At 47.3% G+C, this 15505-nt stretch overlaps 5 protein-coding genes across 5 annotated transcripts; 3 read left to right on the top strand and 2 right to left on the bottom strand.

The window, feature by feature from the left end:
• Positions 1-762: 762 nt before the first annotated feature.
• HD556DRAFT_1435652 (alcohol oxidase) lies at positions 763-2782 on the bottom strand (the record flags this gene model as incomplete). The annotated part of the gene is made up of 6 exons (XM_041305464.1): positions 763-1539; positions 1590-1668; positions 1723-2085; positions 2135-2186; positions 2237-2626; positions 2683-2782. The coding sequence occupies 6 exons, from the start codon at positions 2780-2782 to the stop codon at positions 763-765; spliced, it is 1761 nt and encodes a 586-aa protein (XP_041167585.1).
• Positions 2783-4182: 1400 nt separating this feature from the next.
• On the top strand, positions 4183-5932 carry HD556DRAFT_1223856 (cytochrome P450; the record flags this gene model as incomplete). Its single annotated transcript, XM_041296919.1, has 7 exons — positions 4183-4410; positions 4472-4526; positions 4579-4657; positions 4687-4745; positions 4794-4882; positions 4935-5222; positions 5273-5932. 7 exons carry the CDS (start codon positions 4183-4185, stop codon positions 5930-5932), a joined length of 1458 nt encoding a protein of 485 aa, XP_041167586.1.
• A 3388-nt stretch (positions 5933-9320) lies between these two features.
• Positions 9321-9972, bottom strand: HD556DRAFT_1452531 (cytochrome P450; the record flags this gene model as incomplete). The annotated part of the gene is made up of 5 exons (XM_041308074.1): positions 9321-9372; positions 9429-9510; positions 9567-9653; positions 9707-9809; positions 9856-9972. Coding segments are annotated over 5 exons (441 nt in total), but the record flags the coding sequence as incomplete, so codon positions are not given.
• A 1914-nt stretch (positions 9973-11886) lies between these two features.
• On the top strand, positions 11887-12769 carry HD556DRAFT_1208255 (uncharacterized protein; the record flags this gene model as incomplete). The annotated part of the gene is made up of 3 exons (XM_041296515.1): positions 11887-12116; positions 12161-12473; positions 12524-12769. Coding segments are annotated over 3 exons (789 nt in total), but the record flags the coding sequence as incomplete, so codon positions are not given.
• Positions 12770-13981: 1212 nt separating this feature from the next.
• HD556DRAFT_1223149 (uncharacterized protein) lies at positions 13982-14506 on the top strand (the record flags this gene model as incomplete). The annotated part of the gene is made up of 1 exon (XM_041296858.1): positions 13982-14506. One exon carries the CDS (start codon positions 13982-13984, stop codon positions 14504-14506), a length of 525 nt encoding a protein of 174 aa, XP_041167589.1.
• Between the last annotated feature and the right edge of the window lie 999 nt (positions 14507-15505).

Consider the following 15505-nt stretch of genomic DNA (forward strand, 5'->3'; position numbering starts at 1 on the left):
TCACGGTCACTCTCAATAGTATCTTATCCTTAGCTCACCCCAGATCATCTTCATTGGTTTAACTTTGTTCCTGGCTCTCCCTGAGCCTGTCATGGCTTACACCTCCGAAAAAAGTCGTTGACTCGTGGAACGCGGGAGCCAAGAATGAATATTCCTATGTGACAAGGCGTTCAGAAGCGGGGAGCACATCAGAGAATCCTGCGCCTGTGGTTCCCATAACCACAAATTGGACGTAACAGCTGGCGCTGAGTCTGACGGCAGTTGAGCCTTCCATCAGAGAACCCATGGAAAATTTTAAAGGTCGTATAGAAAAGATACAGAACTTGTGTGTGGCGAATGCTAGGAAGCTGCGATCAAGGGAGAATCGAAAGGGTGGGTAGCTGAAAATAAACTAAGACTGACCCGACGGCGAGCCTAGTACTAGTACGTAAGAATTCAACACAAATGACGTACCCGACACAACGACGAGCAGGTGAGAAGAATCGCTCAAGGTCTTTACTTACATATAATTCAGTGCATATATATTATATCGCGTCAAACTCGCAAACTCGCACCATTATCTCTAGTATTTTATGTATATCATAGTCGAATGGATGAACCATCATCACGTTAACCCCCTAGTTCAACGTTAACGTTGCAACGTTGAACCCTAGCTTGCTAATGATGTATGTACATTCATATCCTACATAGCGTGTAATTTTCATACACTACACAGCACTGTAAATAACTGGCACATCATTAACGTTTACAAAAGGCGCGCCATCAATTGGTTGCGCTCCATGTTTTCTTCAGCATGTCGGCACACTTTTCAGCTACCATCACAACCGGAGCCTGGAGATGAGTTGCAACTACATCTGGGAAAATGCTTGCATCTGCGATCCTCAGCCGAGAAACTCCATGCACGCGGAGCTCATCGTCAACAACACCTGGGACTGTGTCATGTTCCTGAGCCATGCGACAACTGGATGCATAGTGGTATGTTGTGCGAACGTTCTGTCGGATGAAGACGTCCAATTGCTCGTCACTGTCGCCGGCAGGAATCAGATGATTCTCCATCTGATACCCGTTCGTACGCATTCTTTCTCCTAATGCCATTGCAAGGCGCACAGCCTTCCTGACAACCTCGATATCTCCCTCGCGCGTGAAGAACCCGAGGTCTACTTTTGGGTTTGCATGGGGGTTATGAGAGAAAAGCTCGACCGTGCCCGATGATTTGGGTTGCAGAGGAACGCAAATGAAAGAGAAGAAGCCCTGAGACTTCTGGGATGTGACATAGGTACATTCATGGGGAATGGGCATGATTTCAATATCGGGAAATGTTTCACGATTGGTCTCCTCGACGCTAGGCTCTGCATCATCTCCCAAATTATCCGATTTGGCAAATATCGACACCTGCACGGATGGATTAGTGAATAGTCCCCGACCGCGTATCAGGTAATTCAAAAATTCAGTTAATGCTCGCGTTAAACTGCTCTCAAGCGCGTGGAATGTATCAGAGAGGGGGACCTTGTACGTGATCGTGGTGCCAACATGATCTTGCTGTGGTGCATGTTAGCGAACGGAGCAATCGACAGAACTTCTGTACACACCAAATTGCGGCCAACGCCTGGCAAATCCTTAATGACTTTGATACCATGCTTTGTTAGATGATCTTTTGCACCGATCCCACTGCAAGAGAAGGCTCGACGATTCGATTGGACAGGAAAACAAACAAGAGCTTACCTTAGCAGCAGCAGGTGGGGAGTCTCGATGGCTCCACAACACACGATAATCTCCTTCTTCGCCCTCGCGTAGAACGGTTGCTCTTTTGGAGTGGACTCGTATGGTTTGAAGAACACTCCCGATGCGACCGGTTGCACGCCGCCAACGTCGAAATCGATCTTTGTGACAAGCGTGTCGGTGCAAATCGTGAGCCTTTGCCTCTGCGTGGTGATCGAGGGAGGAAGAAAAGCATCGAAGGTAGACAGACGCTTCCCATCTGAAGTCAATGTGACGGGAATTTTTGCGCAGGACACGCAAGGTCCTTCTGGGGCGTTGACATCATCAGTGTACGATATACCGAGGTCCTGTGCAGCTTTCACAGCACTGGTAGCAACATTAGTCTCTGATTATGAGAGATGAACAAGAGAATTACTGAGGGAATGAACTGAAAAGGAACTTGTCGAAATGTCGATTGCTCCATGGTCCTGCATGTCAGAGTGAGTGTGCAAGTTCCTCATGATTTGACCAAATTCACCTTCGCTGCCATGATAATACCCTGAAGTGCTGACCGCATTCTCGGACTTGATGAAGTATGGTTCGAGATCGGCATAGCTCCAACCAACGCGTCCCTGCCGCCTCCATTCGTCATACTGCGCAGGACTACCTCTGGTGTAAAGCATCGAATTGAACCTTGACGCTCCACCTAATACAGTGCCAGTGAGAATTTCAAGGACACGACCGTTGGCAGCAGTCAAAGGTGTGCTGTTCCATCGTACAGAAGGATGTTTCCCCTGGGCATATGATGAAGACAAAAGAGGACACCGCATAGTGAAGGTGTCGTGAACGCCGCCACGCTCAAGAAGTAATACGGAGATTGTAGGGTCCTCGGTCAGTCTGCTTGCAAGGACGCATCCTGCGGTTCCTCCTGAAAACCTCATTACATTGACTCTAGTGTTGTGGTTAAAGGGTAGCGAAACGTACCTCCAACTATGATATAGTCATACAGGCCTTTACGTGGCACGCTGGTATCCAAGAATTGAGCATCTGCACCGACATCGGCAGGAATATGTTGTAGTGGCATTGCGCGGTTGTTCCTTTGGTACGTCGGGCGCGAGAGCTTTTATCTTTCTAGTCGAAAGACTGGCCCCAATCAGGTATTCTAGCTAAGACCGATCAAGGACCAATTAAAGACGGCATCGCTATCCAGGAAGTTGAGAGAAGTTACCGCAGGATCACGGAGTAGTACAGCCCTGTCCTGCTGATCTACTCAATTGAAATTCTCGTTAAATCCACACTTGAATCTGGACCTACCAATACGTAGTACGTAATGACTGAGCCTTTTTGTTACTGCAAACGAATTGCTATAACTTCGCATGGGTGGTGGGTTTAGGGTCCACATGCTGTACACTAGCTAGCCAGATCTGGAGCTCTAACCGGTAACCAGTAGCACGTCGTATATTCTTGATTATCAGAAATCCGCCGCGTACGTGTGCATCGTTGATTCCGTTCATAAATAGAACTACAGCAAGGACCAATTTAGCTTTATCGGCAAGGTCCTTGTTTACCGATCACATCGTCGCTGAGGTTTCGTTGGGTAGTGTTATCTTACCGCTGCTGTCACGCAGTTTATAAACCTCATAAAACTGAAAACCTAGTGTACTCTCATTGAAGGGGCGGATTTCTTTGTACATAGCCTAACATAACACACTTACTAGTAGTAGATTATGGGAAATGCTGAGATCAGTGACGGAAATGACTATGTGTGTACGTAGTGACAAACTTTCAAATTTGCTCCTAAATGCGGTCGGTGGTGGGCGTACATGATGGCATCATCCTCGAGGTCGCCACACCCTCGTGAGACCTGCAATGCTTTGTTGTCGTGGGGCGATGCCATCACTGCGCATGCATCCCTGCAATCGTAGCAACATCTTGTACGAATATGACACAGTCGTCTGATACACGTGTCGGCACAAAGATAATAATTATGTGTGATTCAAATATTATAACGTTATTTATCTTTCTCTGATTTCATTTGTCTGTGACTTGATGTGACAATGCAGTGCAGGTCATTGTTTTATCCTTTGTTTCCCTACGCGGTCAAGCCATCAACTCGGTATTTCAATACACCCCTGAGCTTTATGATATGCCACTGGTAGGCACAAATAAGTTCTGACAGTCCATTTCACTAACTCAGTAGGAAGTTTTGAGTGGCTCATCGAGTCGCTGCCAGGAGTCAGTCACAGGAAGGGAGGTCCGATTCGCTCCACCAATGAATGTTCAACGCGATTGTGGGCTTCAAGTTCATAACCGATCAAGCTTTGATGGCCGTTTAGTTCATTCGCATATGTGCATGTGCACACTTATCGACGAATTAAAACCGTGATAAGTGGCGTTTGTTTATAAGATGCATTTAAACTCGCTCTGATTATCATTATCTGGGTGACACTCTTGAATTCTTGACGCGCACTCACTTGACTTCCTATGATTGAACTACTACTAGCCATCATCCCCCCCGCCTTACTGGTGATCTTGTTATTATACTTTAGCCCTGGAGCAGATGACCATGGACATTTGCCATCTTCCGATATCCCTAGTCAACGGGCCATCTGGTATATCGGAAGCGCTAGCTTTTTCATGAATCCATCGCAATTTTTGATAGATTCTATGAAAAGGGCAAATAATTCCATTTTCTCCTTTCGCATTTTTGATGTGAGTGTTCCCATTTATTCGTTCCGTCGCAGCTCACTACAATGGCACTGAAAAACAACAGAGTACGGTTGTAGTCTTGCGGGGGGTTACTGGAAGAAACGCATTCTTTTCAAAAGGTTCACCTTTTTGCGCGAATTATTCATTGTCGACTCATGATCATCTTCACAGGCCTTGATTTCATGGCTGGATATAGATTATTGGGGAGTAATATCTATAAATATACTGACTTTCATCCTTACGGAAGTTCGTACAGAATCCGCTACTCGAGACAATCAGAGACGAGAACATGGCAAGCGTGATAGCGACATGTACGCGCCCTGATGTATTGGAACGTTGTAAGTTGCAGTTCTGTTCCATCGTATATAGAATCTAATCGATCATAGTATTACCATTGATGGTGGAAGATGCTTTGCAAACATTCGAAATGTGGGGAAATCACGGAGCAAAAAATATTTCCAAGAGCCTCGACGAGGTAGCTTCAGTCTCTCATATTAAATGTCACTGGTGATCGAAAACATCCCCAGATTGTTTTTACCCTGGCTGCAAGAATGACGATGTGCCGCGAGTTCTCTGAGGACCCGAAGAAAATTCGTGCATTGATCAGCATTTTCAAGCGGCTTGAAGATGGCTCGGACCACAATGCCCTCATAGTTCCTTGGTTCCCGACTCCAGCCAGATTTGGGAGGATACTTGCTGGGGTGCAATTACACCGCATGATTTCTGCAGTTATTCTTTCGAGGAAAGATCGTCGTGAAGACGACCCACTGCAGACCATGATAGACAAAGGCCTTTCTCCCACCAAAACCACTGTGGTCAGTCACTTACCTATCTCTCTACTCACAACATAAACGCTCTACCGTAGTTGCTTGCTACCATGCTATTTGCTGCAATTGGCAACACCGGAAACGTGATCACCTATTTGCTCCTTCATCTAGAAGCCAACCCGAAGTGGAAAGTACTCGTCGAGAATGAGGCGAGACAGTTGTACAAAGACTCGCACACCTTTGGACGCGACGATGGTAAACCCTTGTTTTCAATGAATTCCATAGAAACGCAGATGCCGCTTTTCGATGTCTGCATTTCCGAAACGTTGCGCATGCTTTTCAAAGGACCATTCATTAGAAGAAGTGTAGAAGACATGTTCGTGGACCAAAAACACATACCACGCGGAACTTATGTCATGTTCCCAACCGCCGACCTTCATGATAATGCTGCATTCTATTCGACACCGCAGGAATTCAACCCGGAGAACTTTTCAGCAGGTGCGATCCAAGAGCGACGACGACATGGAACTACGTTCGTGGGATGGGGTGCTGGTCGTCATATGTGCGCTGGGAAAAGAGCTGCACAAATGCTCATGAAGGTCATCGTCATTCTCCTTCTATCGCAATTCGACATTCAGATTGTTACTGATGGGGGGGAACCGGCACGAAGAGTTCCAGAACAGGTAGAAAATCAGTTGTTCAAGGTGTGTCCACCCAAGCAAGCTGTAACACTTCGCTATGAGGTACGGCGCCAGTAACGGTCACTAGGATTACTCTGCTGTCATATTCACTTCTACGGTGTTTGCTTGCATCCCCATGTCAAGCCGTTGTGCTGTATATTATAATTTATCGCACTGACGTTGCGTACCCGAGCCATCCCTGACTTGTTATTTTTATTTTCCCGGACCCTGATCATAGCACTAGTACATGTGTCTTCTACCGTTGCGACGAGCTGTAGAGTAAAACATGCATTACAAACGAATAGATTGCGTTGTATGGTGCAGACGGAATTGCCAACTCTGATAGAGTCGTTGCCATTCTCATGTGTTCAAGTTGGGTTCAGGCGGGGTGACATCACCAAACATCTGTTCAAATTTTTTGGGGCGCGCGATTTGCGCGTGATGTACTTGAACAATGCTTGAGTTGGCTTGCGTGGGATTTCCCTGCGCACGACTGCGTCCAACCAACCGTCCGACCAGCCAGGCCTCAAGAAGATTCGAGGCTTTCCCCCACCACTCCATCAAACCAACCGTCGACCAGCCAGGCCTCAAAAAGATTCGAGGCTTGAGAGCCTGGCCCATGACGACTGCACATCATTGATCTGCATAATACCCCGCCTTGCACTGCGAAAATTCGTGATCGAAACCGTGATCTGCTCCACGCAAACTGTGATTCTCCTCTTTCGAAACTGTGACTGGGGGAGGATAACTGTGATTCGGCGTTCGCTAAGGATAGCTCTCGCCCGATCATCATGTTTACAGGTTCACTGCCACCATCATACGTTGTTCCTGCCAGTTTCATGTTTATGAGCGTGGCTTCGAAGTTCTATCACGAAGGTATCATATGGCCGGCGGACTCATTCTTAGAACGTTCACCCGGCAGGTGCATATGGATCAGTGCGCGATTAAAGCTGCGTTGTCACACATGAATCACTTCTGACCATCATGATTCACGAACTTTCGGACCTGTTCGATTTCATTCAGGGTGTTGCAGTGAATGAAAATAAGTTCCAGCGAACATATATACAAAGATATCTGAAACTGCGCGTTTGTAAGACTCGGATGATGATGATGTTCCGACATCCAAATCGAACAAAATTGTTTAATAGCGGTCAAGTCCTCCGAAGTGATAGTAGTTCCAGAAGAAAAATAGTGGTCCAGGGTCGACGTCCAGGGACCATTTACTTTTTGCCTTGTTTCTGTGAGAATCAAGTTCAATCAACACCACTATCCAGCGCGGCCCTTGGGTTTCATATATATCATACATATCAGTATTACACAACACTGCATCACGATCATCATCTTACAAGCGCACAATCTCCGATATCTTCGTGATGGATCCTCAGGCCTCGGGCCTCAAAGTGGAGTCTTGCTCGAAACAGGCTGTTGCATCAATCAGGTTGCTGATGACGGTCCATCAGCAAAACTGTAAAATGAACGCTTGGCAATTATTATAATTATTCTGGTTCGAAGCTATTACGACCTCTTACCGGACCTGCTGATTGAGCTCTGATTGGTGGAGATACGAGTGTAACATAATTGTTGCAATACCCTAAGATTGTTCTACAGTGCGTCGCAAATTCCTAATTTGGATTAGTACAGCGCCTTGCAACAAGAGGCGTGCGATGACGAAATCCAAAACACTGGCTACCTGCTTACTATACTATTGGTTACCACTTGCTCGTGCACACCACATTTCGTGCAGTTTAGTCACACTGGCTTTTTACAGACTTGAGTGCGTGCCATCCATGCGCGTCTGAGTTGAAACTCCGCTGCGGCAGCGGATGGCAGGTGACAATGGAAGTGACAGAAGCCTTTGTCACCACCACATCAGCAAACTACTTCGTTCTGTACAGCATGCAAGATGCACAGCTTGGTCCCTTCTGTACACTTCACTACAATAACACTTCATTCTGTTAGTTCCTGTACAGACTACTACAGATACCTACTGAAAATTGTGTCATGCACAATATTTCGAAACTGTGACGAAAAATATTGTGTGCTACTGTCCAGTAGCACACCAACCTGTAAAGCTGTACTGTTCTGTCCACACATGTAAAAGATGTACACAACCAAATGAATATATTGAATCATGGATAACACGGAAACACAGATGCAGATACTACTAGTAATAATGACGAATGTGCGAACGCTCGAGAGAATGATAATCGCAAAATAGCGGTCCGAATCTAATCAAGCAGGACCCGCAAATGACGATGCTTTGATGTGTCCTTGCCGTCAACTCCGCAGAATTGCACCCTGCGTGGATTTAATTAGCGAAGACTTCCGTTTATTTTGAAAAAAGTTCCTTACCATCCTTCTGCAGCCCACTCACGAAGCTGTCATGTCAACTTAGGGCCGTTGTAGAAACAACAATACCGAGAGGAACAAATGAAGCTCCAGACTGTATCTGTAAATGTTGTAAGGTCGCGCGTTGCCTAGTCTGCTATACCTGAGACGACAAGTGCGTTTGACCCTAAAGGGGAAGCGAGTGCAGCAAGGATCTGGTAGTAGGCGCTGAAGGCGCTACTGGTCGGCCAATGCGAAGCGCGGGAAAGCGAAGGTACGCACGAGGCGCGGGAAGCGCGCGTGCGCGTGAGCGGAAACAAGTGAGAGTAAGTGTGAGTTTGCTTAAGTGGTGATATGATGCAAGGCAAGAGATGTGAGTGTAGTGATGTTCCGGCCCGGCTTAGGCTCGGCCTGGGGGGGGCTTAGGCTCACCAGATTTCAAGCCTGAGCCGTGAGCCCAAGCCGGCCCAAAGCCGGGGCTTAGGCCCATGCAAGCCGCTGTAGGGATTCATTTCTGGCTGGGCTTGTAGAGACTGTTTTTACCTTACCTTATGTTGGCACTTTTGTAGCTTACATAAGCAAGTTATCTTTTCACCAGTTATGAGTAGGAGTCAGAGTACTCAGCAAGTTTTCATGATATTTCCTCTCCTCTGAGCCTTGAGCCTGGTCCAGAAACCCTTTAGGGTCGAATAGCAGCTAGGTTCTGCAAGACCCAACATTGTTCAGACTCACTCTCTGAATTGTTGTACCTTCACCGCGGCCCAAATTGATGTCCGAGCTCCACCATACTGTTCCCAACACCATGAACACCATGCGCAAACGCCCAGCACACGTCAGCAACTGCTGACGTGGCTCAGACGAATATGGACGATGGACGAGAGCAGGAGAAGGGAAGAAGACAAGGAGGAGAACGAGAATGAGAGAGAGGAGATGGACGATCGGTAGCACTCGAGTACTTTGATTCTGCACGCCCGGAAGAGTAAGCGCTGAATACTATAACTCAGATACCTGAAGTGCAGCATTGAGAAGGCGTAGGTACTTGCGCTTGCCGTATGTGAGTCGAAGAGGGATGTATTTCGAATGGTCGACGAACCACTCGCCAACCTTGGATCCAATTGTAGGTTGGGCACCTTGAATGAGGATTAAATTTGTGTGGTTCTGGGAAGACCTTGGGATCATTTGCGATAGCCCTGAAGCACGAGCGTCAGACCCAAATGTGAGAGGACAAAAATGAATGCCTACTGACCAATGGTTGCCAATAACAGTCGCACCTGCAGGAATGAGGTAGTTATTCCAAATTATGTCCTTAGTCGCGCGATGCGCAAAGCCTGTATTGCAAGGTGGTTGTTCATTATCGCGTCATCACAGCTCAAATAAAACACACCTCCAAGAGTGACAGGTCTCCACCTGAGACTCTCGAGCATGAACACGGTAACTTGCGGCAGCATTTCCTGATCAGCAAATGTCGGTACTAATCAGGAGCTTTTTCAGTAAGTAGATTAACATAGCATAGGCGCTGCCTACACTGTGTACGCCCCATGACGTCATCAAGTTCCTCTTGTACATGAGTCTGTGCATCTGTGTAAATGGTAGCGGCCATCATCATGATTGTGATTGCGGATGCAGTCTACAACAGTTGTCAACTTATGACACGATGCAATGTAAGAAATTACCGTATCAGAACCGGCGGCAAACATTCCTCCCGCAATGTATCCCAGTTGCTTGTCTTCGAGCTGGTACTGTTTCTGGTGTTCTAAAATGAACCTTGCAAATGATGGCCTCGCAGTCCCCTCACGCTTCACGGTGATGAGTGAGGAAATGTGTCATCGCAGTAAAACCACGAACCATTTGTCTTCGCACAGTGTCCAACGGGCCAGGCGGACGATGATCTTGTGTTCCATTTGAGATTAACGGATCTAGGCTTTTGGTCACGACTCACCATTTCATGCGTATGTAGTTGAAGTTGAGAGGAATCGTGTCATAGTAAGAGTCAGTAATGAGAACATGCCAAAGGGGCGTGACCACTGACGTGACAAGGTGTCATATACTCTATGTACCAAAGCCGCGGCTTGGGCTGCCAGCTTAGGCTTGTCTAAATCCAAGCCCAGGCCTAAGCCCTACTCAGGCCGTGACTTAGGCCTGGGCTGGGCCCGGCCTATTTGGGCCCGGCTTGGGCCGGCCCAGGGCTTCAAGCCAGGCCTGGCACATCACTATGTGAGTGTGAGGTGCCAAGGAATAGATTGCAACTATACTCTGCTAGGTAGTAAGTGGGTAAGTGGGAGGTGAAGTTCCCTGGTTGGAAGGTTATGTGAGTAATATTATGTACTGCTGGCGCTTATATACGGCGCCTAAGCGCTGTCATGCGGAGCCGAATCGCTACCGAGTAAGGTATGCAAAGATATATGTAAGTAAGGGTCCATGATAAGAATAAAGGTGGTATGATATGCAAATAAGGGCAAATGGAAATACACGCACTAGAGAACTTGGTGGACAGTGGATGGATGCTTCCGGATGGCGGGCGCTATAGGGCGCTCAAGCGCAGGAAAGCGCGCGCGCGTATACGTCGTGAAGCGCGGGAAGTGTGCGCGCATGTTGCGCATTGCGCGGGAAAGCTGCGCCTCGTAAGGGAATAGCTGCGGATAGCATACAGAGTGATGCTGCAAGTTCGTGCTGTGTACTCCCTAGTGAAAACTGCCATATCACACGATGAGAGGCATGAGTCTCTACACCGCTCAAACAACCACAGCTGGAGATAACGAGATCAGTCAGCCAGTAAAAAAGAAACATGCTGCGTTGAAGTTGAGTTTTCGAGACAGCATGAATGCTAATTGCAAGGTATCCAATGGTGGAGTCACAGTCTGTACCAGTGACAGTGACACATGTGTTGGAAGCACAACAAAGATTGGTGATGGGAAAATTAAAATGTCGTAAGTCGCTTTTAGCTATGCTGATTCTATCAGAACTCACTCTGTATTACTTTGATTACATCTGTGCATACCATACTATCAGCACCAATCTCAAGCAGGTGATCAGTTCTGACCTTGCAGGGCCCATTCCCGACTGGGTGGAGAAAGTTGCATCACAAACTCAGCTGAAACCAAGTGCACCGCCAAGTGTGCGAAGGACAGCACGACCCACCGAGTCTGCTGTGGATCTTGATGACAAACCTGAAGAATACAGTGAGCCAGCACCAAAAGTGCAGAGGGGAAAGGTCAGTGGCCATTTGAGCTGTGTACACATACTTACCTGAGTGAGAACATTGTGCATCTGAATGAGAAACCAAAATTCACCTCAAGAGGCAAGAAGCGCTCACTCCCAGTCCCAGATGAAACAGAGTTGTCCGCAGAAGAACTCGAGATTCTGGAGGATCCGGAGGCTGATGAAGAACCGGAGAACCTCGAAGACCTGGATGCTGCCGAAGACTTCAAGATGCTTGAGGATGGGGAGGCCGAACATGAAGACAACGAAAGCAATTCCACGATGGTGGTGGATAAGGCTAGCATGGCATGATGCACAAGCTCTGTAAGTCATTGGTCAATCTTGATGGGATAGAACTGATACTCGGATAGATGTCAGTTGATGTCTCGGAGCAGAAACCCGCAACAAAGCAGGCTAAAGGCTGTACTACTAAGATCAAGGCAGAGGTCAAGACTGAGCCTGAGGCTGTAGTGTCAGAAAATATTTGTGCAAAGCTCAAGAAAGGCAAGGCGAGGAATGCACACCTACCCAGTGCAGTCCTCGAAAACAGAATATGGCACCTGAAGTTCCTTCCCTGTGTGATGTATTGGGTTGGTAACAGCGACTATGGATGGACCATACCAGAGGCTGAGCTCGAGTCTGTGCTTGAGGCGATATTTTACGCAGTATACCCACGTACTAAAGGACCATGTGATTTCAATGTTGAGGAGTTGGCTTTTCATCTGGTCTGCATTCAGTTTTTGACTTTTAATGGCTACTGATTCACTTCACCCAGGTAAGCCAAAGGGTCCACAAATGGCAAGCTTCATTTGGTTCAACAGCCGTCACTGTTTTGATGGCTTTTTTCACGTCAATGCCCGAGTATGAGACCCAGGAAGCCCGTGAGGAATACACCGAGTATCAACTCCAGGAATGCCATTTCATCTATGAAGATCCTGACAACAAAGAGCAACCCGGTGTCTTCTTGTCAGAATATATACTACGCATTTTTGCTGCACACCTCACCACAGTCACCAGGAAAGTAAGGGTGGATTCATTGGTTGAATTTGGCAAGCCTGGGTATCAGACCGCACTGGCGCTCACAGCTGTGGCAGTAAGTTTTTTTTTATCTCTTTGTTGGGGAATGTTAACTATATTTCATAGGTTGAGCGTGCTCTCGTCTTAGTCAAAGATCGGTTGTTGATTGATAGCGACCCCGCTGACAATGGTGGTAAAACTCACAAGATCGTACAGACACTTAATGAAGTGACTAATAAGATGAGCCATACCGGGACAGCATTTTCATCTGGAAACTGGGAGACGGACACCATGGCGTACATGGACAGTATCAAGGCTCTACCCTATGAATGCATCCAAGAGATTCTCGAGCAGTTGGAAAACTATATGAAGCACCCACGTTTCAATCATCACAGTTCAGCGGATGATGGTTCCACCGCCCCAGTCAACAAACGCTCCCGCCTTCATATCTGTAATGTGTATCTATTTCCTCTTTTTTCAACCGCTAACTTTATTCATTTAAACAGGAGGAGGACACATCATTTTTTTTGAGTAAGTACCTTTCAGAATCACCCCAATTGGTGTACTAACCTATTGACAGATACTACCGCAATATCATCATTTCCCCTCATTTCCTGCTCTTTCAACCAGCGGCTCCACTGCTTGCATACTATACCCTTTTTCTGAGCCCGCTGAAGGTACAACAATTCAGAGAGTGAGTCTGAACAATGTTGGGTCTTGCAGAACCTAGCTGCTATTCGACCCTAAAGGGTTTCTGGACCAGGCTCAAGGCTCAGAGGAGAGGAAATATCATGAAAAATTGCTTAGTACTCTGACTCCTACTGGTAACTGGTGAAAAGATAACTTGCTTATGTAAGCTACAAAGGTGCCAACATAAGGTAAGGTAAAAACAGTCTCTACAAGCCCAGCCAGAAATGAATCCCTACACCGCTCTATTGTTCGGACGCTATAACCACCTTCCTTAAACTTTCAAACCTCCTTATTTTGCCTTATCTAAAGCTCCTGGTCTGATCTGCACACTCCTTAATGGTTTTCTGCGCTAGCCGAGGCACGAGGCTAGCGCAGAAATGAGTCTACACTTGAGTAAGCAAAGGTGGCGCAACGCACCTTGCTCTGACTCACATCAGTAGTCGAGCTACAGTCTCTCATTATTAGTCTTCTCTTATCATCTACTATACCCCGCTGCCTTTCTTTACAGCGCTATCTATCATAATGCCAATCCTCACAGAAAACCCTAATTTAGCCGTTATTCCAAACTTCCTATCACTCGAACACGCAGAAGCTCGCGCGCAACTCATCAGTGACGCAATAGACAACCAACAGGCAGCAGACCTTCTAGCTAGTCTCTGACACATTCAGAACAACGCGGACAAAATCCGATGGGCAGACAGACTGGAAGACGAAGAAGCCGAACACAGACAGGAAGCAGAAGCTGAGGCCAAAAGACAGTGAACACTTCTCGCAGAACAAGAAGCCGCTATTTTGGAAGACCGAAAGAAGAACAAATCAAAGTACACTCCAATTTGTAACGTTGACGTCCCCTCCAACCCAGTCATTCTTCCATGCCAATACGCTGTTCGAAAGATGAAGTCTGGGGACTATTGTGAATTATTCTATTTCACAAACACTGGTCTAGAAGAAGCCTCCCAAGCCACTTTCACTGCAGACGAAGATGCCCTTGTTATGCTACCCACTTCAGATGGACTACACAAATGGATCCCTGCCGGTGCAGCGCGAGATCCCAAAGCGCACGTGCTGAAAGATGAAAACCTCACATGGGAGCAATTCAATGAAGCGGCCCCTCGCATGATTATGATAATGAGAGAGAATGATTGGCTGGATGACAGAATCGACATGCATGTAGCCTTCTGGTCTGCATTGCAAAACCATCGTTGGCGGCACGACTTCGATGCCCACAAGCAACGAGCACTGCTGCTCTACCAAGCCCAACAGCGACGGCGATGGCACCTGTCCATTGGCAGCTCAAATAGCTGGAGCTTAGCAAAGATCAACCAAGATCTCCTAAACGAAGCTCGAGAGTCAATTTTCGACCAATTTAGAATCCAACAGCTTTCCATACAGGTTCGTATGCTTGTTAAAAGATCCTAAATAAACATATGCTAAAATAACTCCTCTCCATCCTCCTTTCCTTGTCTTTTTGCGATCGCCGCCCTTTGCACAATGTTTGGCATCACGTCCAAACACCAACCCCCCCTCCCTCTACCAAACCCCGGACATCATGTTCCACCCAACCAAAACTGGCCATCGCGGCTACGTCCATCCCTGGACTACTTTTCGGCCACCACATGCCACAAACCACTACCCTCCCACCTTCCCTACCCTTCTTGACACTTAGTCTCGTGCCATCGCGGCCACATCTACGAGCAAGAGCCAACCGCAGCACAATCACTCGGTTTCCAGTTCCCAAAAGTGCTCTCCGCCTCCATCACCAGACTTAAGAATCCCCAAGAAGCCTAGAACCTTTCGTGATCCCAATGCACCGCTACCCTGTTGCGCCATATGTCTCGGACGCAACCCCCACCGAACAATTGACTGCGCAGCAACCCTCACCTGGGATGGAAAACACAACACCATCTCAGAGCGCATCCATAAAGCCCTCTGGACGAAGGAAGGAAAACAACTCTGCACATCCTGGCAACGAGAGGAAGGGTGCAACAGCAATAGACACGACTCCAGCCACATCTGCTCAGGATGTGGAGCAGTCACTCACGGAGCCCAGCGCTGCCCTAGAGCGCAGAAGGCATAATCCTATCACACCCTACAAAGCGGACGTCTGGACTAGGAAGCTCCGCAACGCAGGACTCCTCCCACGCTTTTCTAAAGTCCCTGAAGGTATTCATTATGGTTTCAATTTAAATTTTCCCACTATCTCTTCTATGCAATCCCCTCCTAATAAACAATCCATCATTATGTACAAAGACCAGTTTCTCGCCAGTATACAGAACAAACTCCAATCAATGCTGTAGAAACAACAATACAGAGAGGAACAAACGAAGTTCCAAACTGTATCTGTAAATGTTGTAAGGTTGCGCGTTGCCTAGTCTGCTATACTTGAGACGACAAGTGCATTCGACCCTAAAGGGGAAG

The sequence above is a fragment of the Suillus plorans genome (genome assembly GCF_016647745.1).
Source record: "Suillus plorans strain S12 chromosome Unknown HD556scaffold_1, whole genome shotgun sequence".
NCBI lineage: Eukaryota > Fungi > Basidiomycota > Agaricomycetes > Boletales > Suillaceae > Suillus > Suillus plorans.